Source organism: Ahaetulla prasina, chromosome 14 (genome assembly GCF_028640845.1).
Source record: "Ahaetulla prasina isolate Xishuangbanna chromosome 14, ASM2864084v1, whole genome shotgun sequence".
In the NCBI taxonomy this organism is placed as follows: Eukaryota; Metazoa; Chordata; class Lepidosauria; order Squamata; family Colubridae; genus Ahaetulla; species Ahaetulla prasina.
In genome coordinates, this window is record NC_080552.1 from 4,788,326 (window position 1) to 4,806,512 (window position 18,187).

The 18,187-nt window shown below is 45.8% G+C and overlaps 2 protein-coding genes across 7 annotated transcripts in view; one reads left to right on the forward strand and one right to left on the reverse strand.

Annotated features, from left to right (window-relative positions):
* The window catches only part of SLC5A11 (solute carrier family 5 member 11), a 44,120-nt gene extending 34,352 nt beyond the window's left edge, over positions 1–9,768 (forward strand). Inside the window, exons 15-16 of the mRNA XM_058157224.1 lie at positions 3,250–3,415; positions 5,705–9,768. Of these exons, the coding sequence (XP_058013207.1) occupies positions 3,250–3,415; positions 5,705–5,928 (390 nt within the window). The 3' untranslated portion in view covers positions 5,929–9,768. The remainder of the gene's footprint in view (positions 1–3,249; positions 3,416–5,704) is intronic.
* Positions 9,769–9,867: 99 nt separating this feature from the next.
* Positions 9,868–17,932, reverse strand: TMEM186 (transmembrane protein 186). Of its 6 annotated transcripts, none has more exons than XM_058157225.1 (2): positions 13,176–13,346; positions 9,868–12,113 (listed from the first exon to the last, which is right to left on the reverse strand). In XM_058157225.1, the coding sequence occupies exons 1-2, from the start codon at positions 13,290–13,292 to the stop codon at positions 11,412–11,414; spliced, it is 819 nt and encodes a 272-aa protein (XP_058013208.1). In that variant the 5' UTR covers positions 13,293–13,346; the 3' UTR covers positions 9,868–11,411. The 6 variants fall into 6 exon arrangements, with proteins under 6 accessions (XP_058013208.1, XP_058013213.1, XP_058013211.1 ...); XM_058157230.1 differs by lacking the exon at positions 13,176–13,346 and adding an exon at positions 17,876–17,932 and having other exon boundaries at positions 9,880–12,113; XM_058157228.1 differs by lacking the exon at positions 13,176–13,346 and adding an exon at positions 17,818–17,926 and having other exon boundaries at positions 9,880–12,113.
* Between the last annotated feature and the right edge of the window lie 255 nt (positions 17,933–18,187).

Sequence of the window (18,187 nt, forward strand, 5' to 3'; positions counted from 1 at the left end):
CTTCCTTCAAGTGTTGGAAGACTGCTATCAGACACCTCGAGGTTTAGAGACGGGGGTTTCTATAGAGAGACAGAAACTATGGGGCAGCCAGGAGAAATTTGCAAACTTACTAGTTCTACCGATACCTACGTTAGCAGAAGCCAGAAAGTACGCAGAATGGTTTACATTTTCTCTGCTTTAGCTGAGCTGTAAAGACGCTTGGGACTCTTCTCGTCATCCGTCCACAGGCTTACCTCACCATCCAAGCCACACCAGCCAACTGCCCTGCCAGGTGAGGGTCCAGGAAGGCCCCGTGCTTGGAATGGCGATGGTGGTGGAGCACCAGCCCCAGTCGCTGGCAACGGGAACTCACCTTCCCTGGTTGCTCCTGTAAGCCTCTTGGCAGAGCATGTCTTTTGGAGCAGGGGTTGTGCTGATGATTTCGTTCATCCTGGCTAGTTTCATTGTCTGTGCAGCTGCAAAACAACAAATCCGCTCTGACAAATAAGTGCTAGATGGAAAGAAGATCAAAAAATTGGTATAATGCAAAGGGAGGAAAATTTAATAAAGCAAATTAGAAATCAGATCCAGGAGCATATAAAGAGATTGTATAATGTGTTGCTTGAAATAGATTTGGAAAAGGATTTGGTAAAGGATTGTATGATAAAATGGGCACAGAATATTCAGGAACCAATAATGTTGGAAACATGGGAGAAAATCTGGGTTAGGAATGTTAAGTTTACACAAGCACAGAATTTAAGGGAAAATTTTTATAAGATGTTTTATAGATGGCACTTAGATCCCAAAAAATTATCATGTATGTATCCTAATATCCAAGCGAAATGTTGGAGGTGTGATTGTGATGACGCTACATATTTTCATATTTGGTGGACTTGCAAGAAAATTAAGGTCTTTTGGATAAGAATTTGGTGGATTATTCAAAATGTACTGAAGAAGAAGATAAAGTTCCTGCCACAATTTTTCCTTTTGGGAATTATAACGGATTGTACAGGGATTGAGACTAAATTGATTCTGAATTTAATAACAGCAGCAAGACTGTTGATTGGACAATACTGGAAGAAAGAAGAGGTACCTACAATAGAAGAATGAATATTGAAAGTCATTAATTTGGCTGAGATGGCTAAAATCTCAGCTTTTTAAAAAGACAATATGCAGGAAAGATATTTAATTGAATGGAAAAAATGGATTGATTATCTACAAAACAGATATCAGATTAAGAAATATCAGATTGCCTTTGTATAATTAGAAAGTTATTTTATGTAATGGGAGGGGTTGGGAGATGAAAAGCTTTGGATGTGGTTATTTGGATTGGAAGGAAAATTTTATTCTATGTTTGGTTTATGTATAACAATACCTTGTGATTGACCGGGAAGCCGGGGAAGGAGGGGAAGGGGGTTTTCTGGGAGGGAGGGGGAAAAAAAGGGGAGAAAATGTTTTTGTTTTTTAAAACTTTTTCAATTAAAAAACAACAACAAATCCGCTCTCAATAAGATTTAACAGTTGGAAGGGACCTTGTAGGTCAGGGGCAGCAGATGCGGCCCACGGGGTGCTTAGATCTGGCCTGCAGGGCCACCCTGGAAACAGTGAAGGATGAGCCTGTGGTGCCTCTGGCTGTTGTGTCTGTGCCCCCCGAGCCAGGGCCCCTGCCAGAAAGTGACTTGGAAAGTGAGGGGGAAGGGCTATCAGGACTTACCTCGGGAGCACTGGCTTCCCTGGCTCAGTTCCAGGAGCCAGAGGCAGGCCAGGTGGAAGAGATAACAAGGCCTCCATCCCCTGACTCTTTCTCCCCCCCAGGCCATGCCTCCAGACCCGGCTGATGGCAATCAGGCCTGCCTGGACCCTAGGTTTCGTAGGCAGGAGAGGAGGGAACAACAGAAGCAAGGGTGGGGCAGGTCTAGGAACTGCTGAGTCATGGAGCCACACCCCACAGGATACAAAGGGAGCAAGAGTTGCTGTGCCTCTCCGTAGCAGGCAAAGCAACTGATTAGCTAAGAACTGAAGTTTGTTCCTGGGTGACTCATCGGCGTCGAGGGAGATAACATGCCAGAGCTGATAGTGCCGGCTAATTAAGCCATCGCTCAGACGGAGGCGAGGGGGGACAGAACACTGGCAGAGAAAATGGAGCTCAGGGGGGCTGCACGTGGTTCCCCCTAGGTCCGTTTTTGGCTGCAACAGCCTCCTGCAGTGAAAACTGAGCCCTCTGCCAGTGAAAACTGAGCTCAGGGTGGGGGGGCACACCAGTTTTCACTGGCAGAGCACTGCAGGCCATCCCAGCCAAAAACGGAGCCTGAGGGAGGGGGCTGCCTGAGCAACCACAGTTGCCCCAGACACGAGTGACACTGAGCTGGCCATGCTCACGTCGACACGCCCCCTCCCTCTCGGCTCCCCGAGGTCAAACATAACCCTGATGTGGCCCTCAATGCAGTGGTGAAATGTACAATTTGTTACTACGGGTTCTGTGGGTGTGGCTTGGTGGGGGGGGGGTAATGTGACTGGGTGAGCGTGGCCAACTTTATTATTTTTTTTTACTTTTAAAAGCATTTTTTCTACAACTTCCTCAGCCAAAGAGGTTGTAGAAAAAATGCTTTTAAAAGGCTCTGACGATCCCAGCTGAGTTGCCTGATCATCAGAGGCTTTTTTTTACTTTTAAAAGCATTTTGCCTTTAAAAGAAAAAAAAGCCTCTGGTGATAAGGCAACTCAGCTGAGATCGTCAGAGCCTTTTAAAAGCATTTTTTCTGCAACCTCTTTGGCCAAAGAGGTGGTAGAAAAAAATCCTTTTAAAATGTTCTGGCGATCCCAGCTGAGCTGCACAATCATCAGAGGCTCTTTTTTTTTACTTTTAAAAGCATTTTTTCAGCCGAAGCAAAAATGCTTTTAAAAGTTAAAAAAAAAACACCTTGCATGGCTCAGGTGGGCATGGGGGAGGGGGCAGGGATTTTTGCTACTGATTCTCTGAACCACCCGCTGCCATCGCTACTGGATCAGGCAATCCGGTCCGAACCAGGAGCATTTCACCCCTGCCTCAATGAAATCGAGTTTGACACCCCTGTTGTAGGTCATCTAGTCCAACCCCTCCCCCATTTCTGACAGATGGCAGCCCAGTCTTTTCTTGATGAACTTGTTGAGTTAACCGGCTTACCTAAGGATGCCACCGAACTCCGATGGTGGTGCCCTTTGCATGTGGAATGCCTTTGGAACTCCGAAAGAAAGAAAGCCGTTCCGTTGAACCCTGGTTTTTGTCCAAACAGATCAGCCGCCTCACCTGGTTCACCCGCAAGGATGTTCCCAAAAAAAATGATGTTCCAGTTGCATCGTTATCCATTCCAGTGAAAGGAATCCATGAGGCTGGTCCTTCTCCTGCGGGGCAGCTGGAAATCACGGATGGCCCAGAAAACGCTTGCAAAAACGGTTCAGGTAAGAGGCCCGTCTGGGAGAGGAACAGAATCTGTCCTCTGATGTAGACCCTGAGTCGGGACTGCAGAGGGGCTGTGCCTCCTTGACCCCTTTCTCCAAAGGGACAGAGCAGAGGGCAAATTGGCCGGAGTCCCATGCTGGACGTGCCCCCACCCCACCCAGTCTAAAATAGGTTCATCTTTGAACTGATCAGGTGGAGCCACTGTTTTGATTCAGGGCAGAAAAACTGATTGATTTGAAATATCAAGTTACTCTCCTCTCTCTCTCTTTTCCCACTATGTCTGTCTGTCTGTCTGTCTGTCTGTCTGTCTGTCTGTCTGTCTGTCTGTCTGTCTGTCTATCTATCTATCTATCTATCTATCTATCTATCTATCTATCTATCTATCTATCCAGTGATGGGATTCAAATAATTTAACAACCGGTTCTCTGCCCTAATGATTTCTTCCAAAAACCAATTCACCAAACTGCTCAGAAAGTTAACAACCGGTTCTCCCAAAGTGGTGCGAACTGGCTGAATCCCACCACTGTATCTATCTATCTATCTATCTATCTATCTATCTATCTATCTATCTATCTATCTATCTATCTATCTATCTATCTATCTATCATCTCTATTTATCTCTATATCATTATTTCCCTCCCTCTCTCTATCTCTCATTCATTCATTCATTCATTCATTCAATTTCTATAGCTGTCCATCTCAACCAATGACTGTAGGTGGCAATTCTAAAACTATAAAAAACATTTAAAACACCAAAAATATCCAAAATAAATATATACGCAGCAGCTAATTAACCAGTTAAAAGTAAATCCAAGTCTTTAAAGCCTTACAAAAGTCATCAGGATTGGGACCATTCTAATCTCCAAGGGGGAGTTTAGCACTGTTCCCCCCCACCCCCGGCATTTTCCAAAATGAAAGGGAAGCGAAAACAAAACACCTTGATCCTGACCTACAGTAAAAAGGAGAGGATTCAATCCTATCTCCTCCTTCCCCACCCCAGGTAGCCTTGATCAAGTGAGTTTCTGTCTCCCAAACTCTGACAGGTGGGTTGCTAAGTGCAGGGGAATCAGGAATCCAGGAGGACTTGTGAACGAAGGCTGGGTAGGAGCAGAATCCCTCATAGCATCCGGAGCTGGATGGCTCAGTTATTCTGTGCAGATTCAAAAGGCAATTGGACTTTCTTGGGTTTTTCCTTGAAAACATTTCGCTTCTCATCCAGGAAGCTTCCTCAGTTTACTCAAGTTGTGCAACAGGTTTCCAAACCCTCAGACAGGATGGGGTGAGCAGGGGGGCGGGGAGAGGCATTCCCATTGTTTTAAGGGAGGTTGAAATGCACTTTTCTGGGCACGAAGCAGTTTCTTGGCTCCAAAGCAATTCTGGGCATCCCACATCCTGGCTACAAAATCATGGGTGTCCTACTTCCTTCCCCCACCCACCCCAAGTAGCAAAGAGGTTGGAAAATTGTACTGATATTAGAAGCCCCAATATCTGGGGATTCCCAGAGGAGAATCCCAGGGCTGCCTTTGGGAATATCACAGTCTTGCAGGGACCCCTAGAGGAGATCCTTGCAAAGCCCAGCAGATCGCTTGCAAACGCTGAAGGCCCTTGCCAAAAAAAAAAAACCCACCTTGCAAATTTGTAAGAGTCAAATTAGGACTTTAAATCTACTAATCTGAGCTTTAAAATGTATAATGATAACATTCTGGGATCAGCAGCTGATCTGCTTTTTGTTTCTGGTGTCTTTGAGTTGACTCCCAGCGACCATCTGGATTGGTCCCAGAACTTGCCAGCAAATTCCAAAGGTCCAAACTGGGAAATTTTGAGTGAACTATGGAGTTCTTTTTTCAGATTAACAGATTAACAGAGTTGGAAGGGACCTTGTAGGTCATCTAGTCCAACCCCCCGCCCAAGCAGGAGACCCTACACCATTTCTGACAGATGACAGTCCAGTCTCTTCTTGAAAGCTTCCAGTGAAGCTCCCACAACTTCTGAAGGCAACTTCTCTTCCATGGATTGATTGCTCTCACTGTCAGGAAATTCCTCCTTATTTCCAGGTTGAATCTCTCCTTGATCAGTTTCCATCCATTATTTCTTGTCTGGCCTTCAGATGGTTTGGAAAATAGCTTGACACTTTCCTTTCTGGGGCAGCCCCTCAAATACTGGAAGACTGCTCTCATGTCTCCCCTGGTCCTTCACTAGACTAGCCATGCCCAGTTGCTGCAACCATTCATAGTATGTTTTAGCTTCCAGTGTCCTAATCAACTTACCACCGATTGTCTTGCCTGCAGGTCCTTTGGACACAAAGAAGACGTCTAAATTGATGAGCCTCTTTTTGTGGGTTTGTGGGATGGAAAGCAGAGATAAGGACTCATCCAGGATGCCTGCTGAACCCAAATCTGGAGTCACGTCCAAGGCTTCCCTTGATGAACCACCTCTGGTGAAGCACATCCTCAACATCAACCTGATCTTGTGCATCAGCGCCGGGGTCTTCCTCTGGGCCTACTTTGCTTAGCCTCGGACCCTGCCAGCCATTGCAGAGACACTCTTAGTCCTTTTGTGCTTGCACGCCTGGAGTTCAAGAACGAGAAGCATCAAAGCAAAGACAAAGCGACGATCTTGCACATTGTACATTGTTTGTATCCCATAGGAAAAATGGTTGAATTATGTGAAGAATTCTGCTTTGGCTGGGTCAGGGTAGCGAAGGGAATCCTTTGTTATAAACGTTGCACATTCAGTGTGTGTAAAAACAAAAAAACAACAACCAGAAGGACTGCACTTTTGATGTTTTATTCCCCATGGATGCTCTGGACCAGAATCATAAACAAGCAGCATTCCCGGGATACATGGAGCTAAAAAAAAAAGAAAAAAGCCAGTGATGACAAAAATGTATTTTTCATCAACTCGCCATGTCTACTTGGAATACGGAAAAATATTTGATAAAATCAGATCTGGATGGAATTGCAATGCAAAATTCTCCTGCAAGTTGGCTTGACGGCAGAAACGTTATTTGAAGAACAACAGTCTTGTGGCTAAGTTTTTCCTTAAAGTCACAGGGGCCTAATGATGGATTTCGCCCTAATTCTGTTTCTGAAGCTGTGTGTCTTCTGTTTGGCCACGTTGTGGACTTCTGGGGCTGCCTATGGTGTAAGGAGCAAGGAAAAGCATCAAGCCACCCCTCACTAGTGATAAGCTGCTGTTCCCGGTTCAAACTGGTTCGGGTGAACTGGTAGTTGTGACCTGCGGGTGGGGTGGGCCCCCTGCCCACCTGCCTCGGCGCTATGCCGTCCTATTTCGCTGCGTTTTTTAAACTGTGTGCATGCGTGCAAGTGCACGCACGAGCAATGGCCATGCGCAAACGTGCACACTCACATTTTTGGTGCTGGGGCGAATCGGTTGTTAATTCATGTGCCGCCCACCTCTGCCCCTCACCTAATGTGGGGGACAATGTTGCTGCATTGTCAGGATGGGATCCATTCCTTAGGCCAGTTCTTTTCATGGACATCTTCTCTGAGGATACTTTGAGGAATCTCAAAAAACCACCAAAAAAAGGATTTGTAGGTACAACTATATCCCAAGGGCACTTTTGGTGGGCTGATGCAATTGACATGAAGACCCCTTGCTCCGTTAGGCGGAGTGTCCCCTGGACTCGGCTGCCAGCACACTGTCCTGCAGGAGCCCCTAGAGTTCAATGACCTAAGACAGGGGTCTGCAAACTTGGCTCTTTTAAGACTTGTGGACTTCAACTCCCAGAGTTCCTCAGCTGGCTGAGGAACTTTGGGAGTTGAAGTCCACAAGTCTTAAAAGAGCCAAGTTTGCAGACCCCTGACCTAAGAGCATCTCCCAGAGCCAGCAATCTCAGGGTCCCATCTGGGCAGGAAGTCCATTCCAACCTTATGGCCCTCGTTCCTTTCAGCTGCTGGTCTAGACTGCTGCAGCATGGTTGCAATGATATATGGGGTCAAACCTAATACCATGTTTCCCCAAAAATACCACCTACTCAGTTTGATAGCAAAAAAACAACAACAACAGACGCGCGCAAGTGAGGCGAGTCAGTGGATGACATCCATTGCCTTTTTTTGTGGCAAAAAATATGTAAGACAGGGTCTTATTTTCAGGGAAACACGGTAGTGTGTGATTAAGAGTTGGTTTTTCCAAATCCAGTCATGTAAACCATGGTGTGTGGCTAAGAGCAGAGTATTGTTGAGAATAGCAGCTTTCCTTAGCAGCGCACCAGACCTCAAGGGTCTCAGCCAGGGGTGAAATCCTACCGGTTCGGACTGGTTCGGGCGAACCGCTAGGGATTATGGGCATCAGTCCGCCAAACCGGTAGTAATTACCCCTCCTTGGCCCCATCCACACCCGCCCGGTCGCCGCTCACCTCTTCCGGCCACTCGATATGCCACAGAATTCAATCTTAAATGCAGCAGAGAGAATGCTAACTTTTCTCCCTCCATTCACAGCGGAGCTGTTGCAGCTTGTCCCTTTTAAGGTAGTCCCCAGGAGGGAGGGGGATGGGGGGGGAGCAGCGGGAATGGAGCCGTTTTTGTGAAAGGCAGGAAAATGGGGAAGGGAATTTTCCTGCCTATCATCCATTCCTCAACCTCAGCACAGACTGAGGGAAGGACGGTAAACAGGAATATTCCCCCTCCCCATTTTCATGCCATTCGCGACAAGGAGTGGCTGGGAGGGGAGGGGCCGTTGAGGAGCGCCTCGATGTGAGTGATGTTGAATTGGCCACGCCCACCCAAGTCACATGACCCCACCACCAAGCCACGCCCACAGAACCGGTAGCGGAATTTTTTTAATTTCACCCCTGGTCTCGGCCACAAGGAGGGCCAAACGCCACTTCCATTTGCTTACCGTTCAGGTGTGTTTGGCGCACAAAACATTTTTTCCCAGGGGAAGGAAGTAATGCCGATGACAAACAGCATGGGGCCCTGATAAAAATGTTCCATAGGAAAGTGCGGGTGAAGCTGGATCTTTAACCGGAAATGAAGCTATGGAGGCAGGATGAGAAACCCAACGGCTTCCCCATCACATTCCTGCGGGCAGCGCCAGAACGGACTGTGGTTCCCTCATGTTCAGCAGAGGACCTGTGGGCAGCGCCCTCTTCCTGGGTGCAAACATGCAGACTGTATTGTTTACAGCAACGGTCACCAACTGGTGGTCCGTGAACAACTGGTGGTCCACGAGAAAATTTTGGTGGTCCGCAGAAAAATTAGTTGCATTTTTTATATTGCACTAAATCAGGGGTCCTCAAACTACGGCCCCTGGGACGGATGCATGCAATGAATGTTTGTGTTGCTGCAGAGTCTTCCCCTTCAGGGTCTTTTTGTGTGGGTCAGAGAGGGGCAGAAATTCTGACTTGGGGTCTGCTTCAGCCTCCTGGTGTGGGGCTTTGGGTGAAGGCTGGAGGGAAGTGCCGCTGGTGGCGAAGAGCCAGAGGACCTTGTTCCAATGGGACTGCATCATGGCCTGGAACTGGCTGACCATCTCAGCCTGCTGAGCCTCCAGGTGCCGGTACCTGGCCTTGCACTCCCGCAGGTCTTCCCTCTGCTTGGAAAGCCTATGCTCCTAGTCCTCAGTGAGGTGCTTCTGCTGAGCCTCCTTCTCGGTCAGATCCAATTTGAACTGAGCTGTTTTGCCAACTCTTTCTCATGGCGGCTGCTTAGCTCCAACTGCTTCCCGTTGGGGCCCTAAAGAGCCCGGGCAAGGAGGAGAAGTGGTTGGGAGGGGAGGGGTGAGTAGAGGTTGGCGAGGCACCCCTCGATGTGAGTGACATCGAGTTGGCCACGCCCAGCCAGTCACATGACCACCTAGCCACGCCCACCCAGCCGGTCATTAGGCAGATCATATTAGTGGTCCGCGGGATTTTAAATTAGGAATTTAGTGGTCCCTGAGCTCCGAAAGGTTGGGGACCCCTGGTTTACAGAATACTTCGGGAGTAACGACATGTTTTTCGTGGTGTTTAAAAAAAGATCAACGTATGTGTTGCTATTTATTATTCTGAAGAGAGTGAGGGGCCTCTGCAGACATGCAGCTCTACCCCTGGGCTCTGCTGTTTTCTTCTCGAGGCACCCATGAGCCTACTTCAAGTCTATGTTTACCAGATGGAGACCACACCATGCCATTCTTTTTTCTTTTGGAGGAGCTTCATAACAATAAATACATACAGCTCAGTGGTGTGATTATTATTATTATTTTTAAAATGAGATTAAAAAATGGTTGGGAGAAGAGCTGCAGAAAACCATGGACCAGAAATTTATATAAATCTTGCATAGTTGAAAATGCCTTTATAAGGTGCACTTTCTTATTGGAAAGATTTCAGGTGTCAGTCATTATATCCTGATAACTAGATTATATGCAAGATAAACTGAATGTTTTTAATCTCCCAGGGGTTTCAAGGGAAATCTTTAATTTCTCAAATTAATTCATACTGAAATTGGTTAAATTAAAAAGAAAATCCTTTCATGTTAATACTATGTGTGTACACTGTTATTTGTATACCTGAATATCATTGGATACTCCATATCATCAATTATATTATTATATTGTTAAATAATTATATATTGAAATATAGGACACAAATATCCTAAATGTACTCATATTATACATACCCCACAAACATTTTAGATACCCTCTCCAGGATGACTTCTGAAAAGTATTTTGTAATAATTTGCTGTTTATTATCTGGATGAATTATCCAGCCACTGGATGAATTATCAAGCCACTGTTGGCTCTTAATGTTCACATAGTTTAATTCATGACTATCACGAGATCATCAAAGCTTCATCAAACGGAAGCACTCTTTCAAATCTTTGTCTAATCCTAGTAAATTTACACTTTAAACACAACGTTCATAACTTCTAAGGATGAAAAACGCCACTGATCGTAGCAGTAGAGAATTTATTCCAGCGTAGAAGCGCTGTGAAATTCTCCAGAAGTTATTTCAACAAAAGAATAGAAGGCAGAATATGGTGGCAATTGTTCATTTCTCACAACTGAAAACAATTGGAGGGGCATTAATACTAGCTGCTGTTCTGACCTAGGCTTCCTGAGTCAGTAAAACACACAAAAAACCTCTTTTAAATGGGGTTTTTATTGGTTTTATAGTGTCCAGCCAACTTTGAATTTTTGCTTTTTAAATTGGTTTTAATTTTTGTATCAATTGTTTTTTATTGTGGCTGTAAACCGCCTTGAGTCCTTTGGGAGAAGGAAATTTAAATAATAAAATAAAATAAAATAAATAAATTTTATTGCAACAGCTGTGAATTTTGTTAATTCACAGATGAGTTCCAAATAGTTGTAAAGAATCCTTCGCGATAAGACTGATAATCACCCACCTTTATCTCCCTTGATAGCTGTCAAAGATCTAATTGGTAAAGCCAGAGTCCAGAATCAAACTGCACAGAATTAACAACATTGCTTCCTGCAAAGGCCCAAGTGCCTTTGCTCCTCTTTTAAGCCTTATGGGAGGGGCCAATCGTCTCCAGGCCTTACTCCTGAGGAGTCCTTTTTGTTTTAACTGTTCTTGCCTTCTGGCAGCTCTGTGCATGCGTGCACTGGGAACAGGCTCCCCGTTCCTCTGCCTTGCTGAGGTCCGACTCTGGAGGCTCCGGGGGCAGCATGTACCTCCCAGATGGCCCTTTCTCTGCCTCCGATGCAGAGCCGGGCCTTCCCCAGACTCCAGGACTGGCCCATTGTCCTCCCCAGACTCCTCACTGTCCGACTCCACTGATAGCTCCGCAGGCTGCTAGCGGACCACAACAGTTACAGGCTTAGCGACTGTGGTAAGAGAGGTCATAAAACGAGGCAAAACTCACTTAACAAACGTGTCTCTTAGCAACATAAATTTGGGGCTCCATCGCGATCGTAACTTCAGGACTATCTATACAGTTTATTTTAGCTAACAAGGGTATGAATCCTCAGTGCAAAACATTCTGTGTGGGTGTTAAATTTTCTCTCCACCCACCGCCCCCTGACACTCAGACACACTTAGGTATAACACCCAAACACTTTGCCAAAGGCTTCGTGGTCCACAACTTGACCCAAGACAAGTGAAAAATACAGCACTTTTTTCTGGTCACCCCGTCTGAACTTCAGGAGGAATCTTTTGCGGTCTTTGCCCTCGTCTCCTAAGGTCACGAGAGACTCGACTGGACAGCAGAAATTCCTCCTCTTCCCCCAAAATGTCAAGTGTGAGATTTTCAAGACAGTCCGGCTTTCGTTCAGATACATGATGCCGATGACCCGTTGCAGGAAGAAGCTGAGAGCGTACAGGAAGACGAGGGTGAAGGAGAAGAGGCCTGTGACCAAAGGGTTTAGCCCGTAGAAATACCAGACCGGAGGGAGGATCAGCAGACCGAAGCCCGTCTGCAGCAGCTTCAGCCTCGAGAAGAGTTTCAACAACCTGATGGCCGGGAATCGGTAAATCACGGCAAATTTCTCCGAGTTTTCAGAGCTAGATGGCGGCTTTGGATCGCGTTGAGACAAGTCGACGCCGCTCAGCCATCGGGGCTGCACCCTGCGAAGGCTGGGCGCCCACGGGCTACCTCCCTGTTGCAGAATGGTAGGACTTTGAAAAGAACGGAGCACCTGGTGGCCTCTTTTCCACAACTGCGGAGCAAGGCTGTTCTGAAGACAACGGGCCCTGAGAAGGACCAAATGCCGACAGGCGCAGCCGACGAGCATCTTCATCTGTAACAAAATAGAAAGGTTTTCATCAGGTTGCAAAGCCGGGAGCAACTTTCATAGCAACTAGGTGTCTTTTCAGAAAGCAGTACATTTGTGAGCAGACACGTATATTTTAAAAACAAAACAGATGCTTTCACTTAATTAAAGGATAGGATATCGTGTTTGAGATTATTCTACTTTATTCTGCTTTACCTCCACGTAACTATAGGGATTCTTTATATTCCCCATTCCTAGGTTTTGCCTTTCATGTTTTTTTTTTTATTTGCATTTATATCCTGCCCTTCTCCGAAGACTCAGGGCGGCTTACAATGTGTTAAGCAATAGTCTTCATCCATTTGTATATTTATATACAAAGTCAACTTATTGCCCCCAACAATCTGGGTCCTCATTTTACCTACCTTATAAAGGATGGAAGGCTGAGTCAACCTTGGGCCTGGTGGGACTTGAACCTGCAATAATTGCAAGCAGCTGTGTTAATAACAGACTGTCTTAGCAGTCTGAGCCACCAGAGGCCCTGTTTTAACGTTTTATTGAGTTTTAAGATACAAAACACAAAAGTAAATAGGGAAGCAGTGGGGGGGGGAAGGGGGAAGGAAATCAAGCATTAACATCAAACGCCTTTTTGTTTTTTCATCGTAATACAAACTTAGCCATTTCTATAAGCCACCCTGAGTCTTCGGAGAAGGGCGGGATATAAATGTAAATTAGAAAAAAAAAAGGATCTATCAAACTAATCGGTAAAACCCAAAATCAACGTTTTATTCTTTTCCATCTGAAGCAGAAAGTTCAGAAGCTTTGTCTCCACCTGGAAACAAAAGCACTGATATTCTTTTCTTTAATCAAATTTGTCAATTTGTTGATTAGGGCCGCGGTGTGGCTCAGGCTGTAAGAAGCCTGTTATTAAAACACAGCTGCCTGCAATTACTGCGGGTTCTAGTCCCACCAGGCCCAAGGTTGACTCAGCCTTCCATCCTTTATAAGGAAGGTAAAATGAGGACCCAGATTGTTGGGGGGGCAATAAGTTGACTTTGTAAATATACAAATAGAATGAGACTATTGCCTTACACACTGTAAGCCGCCCTGAGTCTTCGGAGAAGGGCGGGATATAAATGTAAACAAAAATAAAAATAAAAATATTGCTATTTCTGCCCATTCCATCAGCTTCTGCAACCATTCGTCCATGGTGGGAATCGAAGTGTCGTCTCATTGTTGGGCGTACGGTAGTCTTGCTGCTGTCAACATATATAGCAGGGGGGGGGGTGTCCCCAAACTTGGCAGCTTTAAGACTTGTGGACTTCAACTCCCAGAATGCTCCAGTCAGCAAAGAATTCTGGGAGTTGAAGTCCACAAGTCTTAAAGCTGCCAAGTTTGAAGGCCTCTGATATAGAGGGTCAAAGTTCCAAATCTTTTCTCCAAAGTCTTTTTTCCATTAGACCCCACTAGCTTTTGTTTTCACAACAACCATGTGAGGTGGACCAAAGTGACCACGGGGACAGATTCTCAGGTTCCACGCCCCCCATTGCTGCTGATCTACCCAAGATACGAAATGGATTCCTAGCCAAAAAATGCCTCAGCAATATGACGTGGGTTTTTTTGCCAGCCTGCTAGATCCAAAGCAGGGCCTCTGACCCTACTCTGCAGCTCTTCCGTAGGTCTTTTTTTTTATTATTAAGAAGTTTTATAAAGTTTTTACAAATATTTCCCCTCCTTCTCCCTCCACCCCCCCAACCTCTCCCCCCTCCTCCCCTCTCCCAATCCCCCCCCCCGACTTCCCAGAGCAAAATACAGGGTATATTTCGTAAGCTAAAATACGCTAACTATCCATAAACTCCCATCCTCCCCTGGAACCCTAACTCCCCTTTTACAAAAAAGAAATATTTTCTTTTTTGTTTTTTTGATAGAACCTAGAAATTTTTTCAAATTTCTAGGTTCTATCATATTGCAAGATCTAATATGGACAGCTAAAATCAAAAACATCATTAAAAAAGGACAACAAAGAATGTTCTTTCTGCGCCAACTCAGAAAGCTCAAACTGCCCAAGGAGCTGCTGATTCAGTTCTACAGAGGAATTATTGAGTCTGTCATTTGCACCTCTATAACTGTCTGGTTCGGTTCTGCAACCCAACAAGAAAAACACAGACTTCAGAGGATAATTAGAACTGCAGAAAAAATAATTGCTACCAACCTGCCTTCCATTGAGGACCTGTATACTGCACGAATCAAGAAGAGGGCCGTGAAAATATTTACAGATCCCTCGCATCCTGGACATAAACTGTTTCAACTCCTACCCTCAAAACGACGCTATAGAGCACTGCACACCAGAACAACTAGACACAAGAACAGTTTTTTCCCGAAGGCCATCACTCTGCTAAACAAATAATTCCCTCAACACTGTCAGACTATTTACTGAATCTGCACTACTATTAATCGTCTCATAGTTCCCATCACCAACTCTTTCCATTTATGACTGTATGACTATAACTTGTTGCTGGCAATCCTTATGATTTATATTGATATATTGACCACCAATTGTGTTGTAAATGTTGTACCTTGATGAAGGTATCTTTTCTTTTATGTACACTGAGAGCATACGCACCAAGACAAATTCCTTGTGTGTCCAATCACACTTGGCCAATAAAAATTCTATTCTATTCTATTCTATTCTATTCTATTCTAAATACAGATACAATTCTTACATTCTATTCATACATATTCAATAGTAGGCAAATGTTCCTTCTTCCAATATTGCGCTACCAATAGTCTAGCTGCTGATACTAGATTTGAAGTCAATTAGATATCTATCTATATCTGTACCTTGAATTGGGTCGCTAGCATATAACTTTGTATATTCTGTTAATATACCTCTTTACCTTTATATTCTATCTTTCCAATAGTATTTTTTTTCATTTTTCTTATTGCATATGCTAATCACCTAGTTTGTTAACTTTACAAAATGTAATATGCTTAACATGTTGTAAATTAGTTACCACCTAGTCTACTATCAACATATTAAACTACCCTCGTATATATTTATTATTTCTTTTACTTTTTTCTCTCCTGAACTAAATATGAGTAATTACTCTTTCTTTTTTATTATATTCAAAACAAAAAATTCTTTCATTTATCTTTTACATTCCTTTACATCTTCATATCTACACAAATTTTCATTTAACCTCCAAGGTCTCCTAACAGGCTCTTCCGTAGGTCTTGAGGCTGATCTTCTCTAATGTGCGGGGACTACAGCCACCATCATCCCCAAGGGACAAGGGAAAGTGCCACGCTAACCGCCTCTCAGCCACAAGCTTGGATTTGAAAAGTGGGCAAACTCTAACCCAGTTAGGACTTGGATGAGGGACCGTTAGCAACTCTCGGCGCTTAGGAGAGACTGTAAAATCTACAACTTTTTGGAAGGGAACCAAGGCAAATTCTAACTATGATACGGACAAGAAAATTGCTTCTATGCCAAAAGTGAGTTCATTTGTTCTGCTGAAGCTCAGACCAATCGAGCCTGTGGACAGGAGACCACCAAGAAATGCCAGGGGTGCGGGCTACACTAGGACACCCCCATGCACACCCTAGAACCGTGATGGAACACAGAGCCCTCTCTGCAGGAAAGCCAGCTGTCACCCCAGCTGGGCTCCATCACGCATGTGCGTGCACCTCCCGCCGGCCAGCTGGTCTTTGGGTCTCTGCCGCGCATGCGGGGGGCGGGGCCTTCCCCGATCTCCGCAGGTTCTCCCCCACCACCACCAGCACGCCCTACCTTTCTCCTCCATTTCTGCCATCCACACCAACCTGGAAGCCAAAAAGGGGTGCGGGGGGGGGCGCATGCATGGGGGCAGCTCACATTGCATTTTGGGTGCACTTTGGGCATTTGGCACCAAAAAGGTTAACCATCACTAATTATAACATATAATTATTAGTAATTATAACATATAATTATTAGTCTGTTAATAACAGACTAATGCAGTCTGTTATTAACAGCAGCTGCTTGCAATTACTGCAGGTTCAAGCCCCACCAGGCCCAAGGTTGACTCAGCCTTCCATCCTTTATAAGGTAGGTAAAATGAGGACCCAGATTGTTGGGGGCAATAAAAGTTGACTTTGTATATAATATACAAATGGATGAAGACTATTGCTTGACATAGTGTAAGCCGCCCTGAGTCTTCGGAGAAGGGCGGGATATAAATGCAAATAAAAAAAAAAAACTGCCCTAGAAGCTGCAGCAACAAAATCACTCACAATGTACAATTCAGTGCCCGATGAAGCATTCGGGTCATCCTTGACTTATAACAGTTCAGGTCAGTTTAGTGCAGGGGTCTCCAACCTTGGCAACTTTAAGACTGGTGGACTTCAACTCCCAGAATTCCTCAGCCAGCAAAGTTGAAGTCCACCAGTCTTAAAGTTGCCAAGCTTGGAGACCCCTGGTTTAGTGACTGTTCAAAGTTACAACAGCACAGAAAAAAAGTGACTTATGACCAACACTTACAACCGTTGCAGCAACCTCATGGTAACCCAATTTATATTCAGATGCTTGGCAACTGACTCCCATTTGTGACGGTTGCACTGTCCAGGGGTCATGTGATCAATTTTTGCGACCTTCTGACAAGCAAAAGTCCCTGGGGAAGCCAGATTCACTTAACAACCCTGCTACAGGTAGTCCTCGATTCACAACAGTTCATTTAGTGACCAAAGTCACAACAGCACTGAAAAAAAGTGACTTATCACCGTTTTTCACAGCGATGAACGTGGCGGCATCTCCATAATCATGTGATCAAAATTCGTACGCTCGGCAACTGACTCACACTTACGACGGTTGCAGTGGCCAGGGGTCACGTGATCCCCTTTTGCGACCTTCTGACCAGCGAAGTCAATGGAGGAATCAGATTCTCTTAACAACTGTGTTATTTAGGTAAACGTAAAGGTTCCCCTCACACATACGTGCTAGTCGTTCCCGACTCTAGGGGCCGGTGCTTATCTCCGTTTCAAAGCCGAGGAGCCAGCGCTGTCCGAAGACGTCTCCGTGGTCATGTGGCCGGCATGACTCAACGCCAAAGGCGCACAGAACGCTGTTCCCTTCCCACCAAATGTGATCCCTATTTTTCTACTTGCATTTTTTACCTGCTTTCGAGCTGCTAGGTTGGAAGAAGCTGGGACAAGTCACAGGAGCTCATCCCGTTACGCGGCACTCAGGATTTGAACCGCTGAACTGCCGACCTTTCCAATCGACAAGCTCAGCATCTTAGCCACTGCGTCCCTTTTCGTTATTAACTTAACAACCCCAATGATTCACTTAACAACCGGGTTATTAACTTCTCCACTTGCAATGATTCACTTAACAACCTAGACAAGAAAGGTCGTAAAACAGGACAAGGCTCCCTTAACCAACGTCTCACCCAGCAACAGAAATGTTGGGCTCCACTGTGGTCGCCTGTCTTTTAATAGCAAAAGCCATGCCGTGATAAAGGTGCCCGCTATTCTTGGTGGTCTCCTTTCCACACCGGCCCCCGGACCCCAACCTGGCTCAGCCTGTTTAGAGATCAGCCCGGACCGCCCTCCCCGCACCCGGATGGCATCGCTGGGTGGTCTCCACTCCGCAAGGAAGTCACCCCACGGCCGCTTGCAGGCGTTCCGATGCACCGCGCAAGAAGCCTCGCTTTGCGACCCCTTCCCCAACCCTCCCGTGAAATGCAAGCGCCCTACCCACCCACTCACTCTCGCTGGGGAAGATGGGCCCTGCAGTGCAAGGAGGCGATGGGATTTACCGCGCCGGCAGCTCGTGCAAGACACCCCGGGAGGCGAGGCGGCGCGGTGGCTGCTGGGAGTTGTGGTGCACCGCGCGTGGAGGGGGAGCTGACGTCACCTGGGATCCCCGGGGGAGGGGGGGCTGCCAGTCCTCGCGCAGCCACCAGATGGCAGCAAAGATACTGCAGAAAGGGAAAAACTCCCGGAGTTTGTCGCCTCTTTGGGTGGCCGGGAGTTTTTTCCTTTTCTTTTCTGATTAACAGAGTTGGGAAGGGATCTTGTAGGTCATCTAGTCCAGGGGTCTCCAACCTTGGCAACTTTAAGCCTGGAGG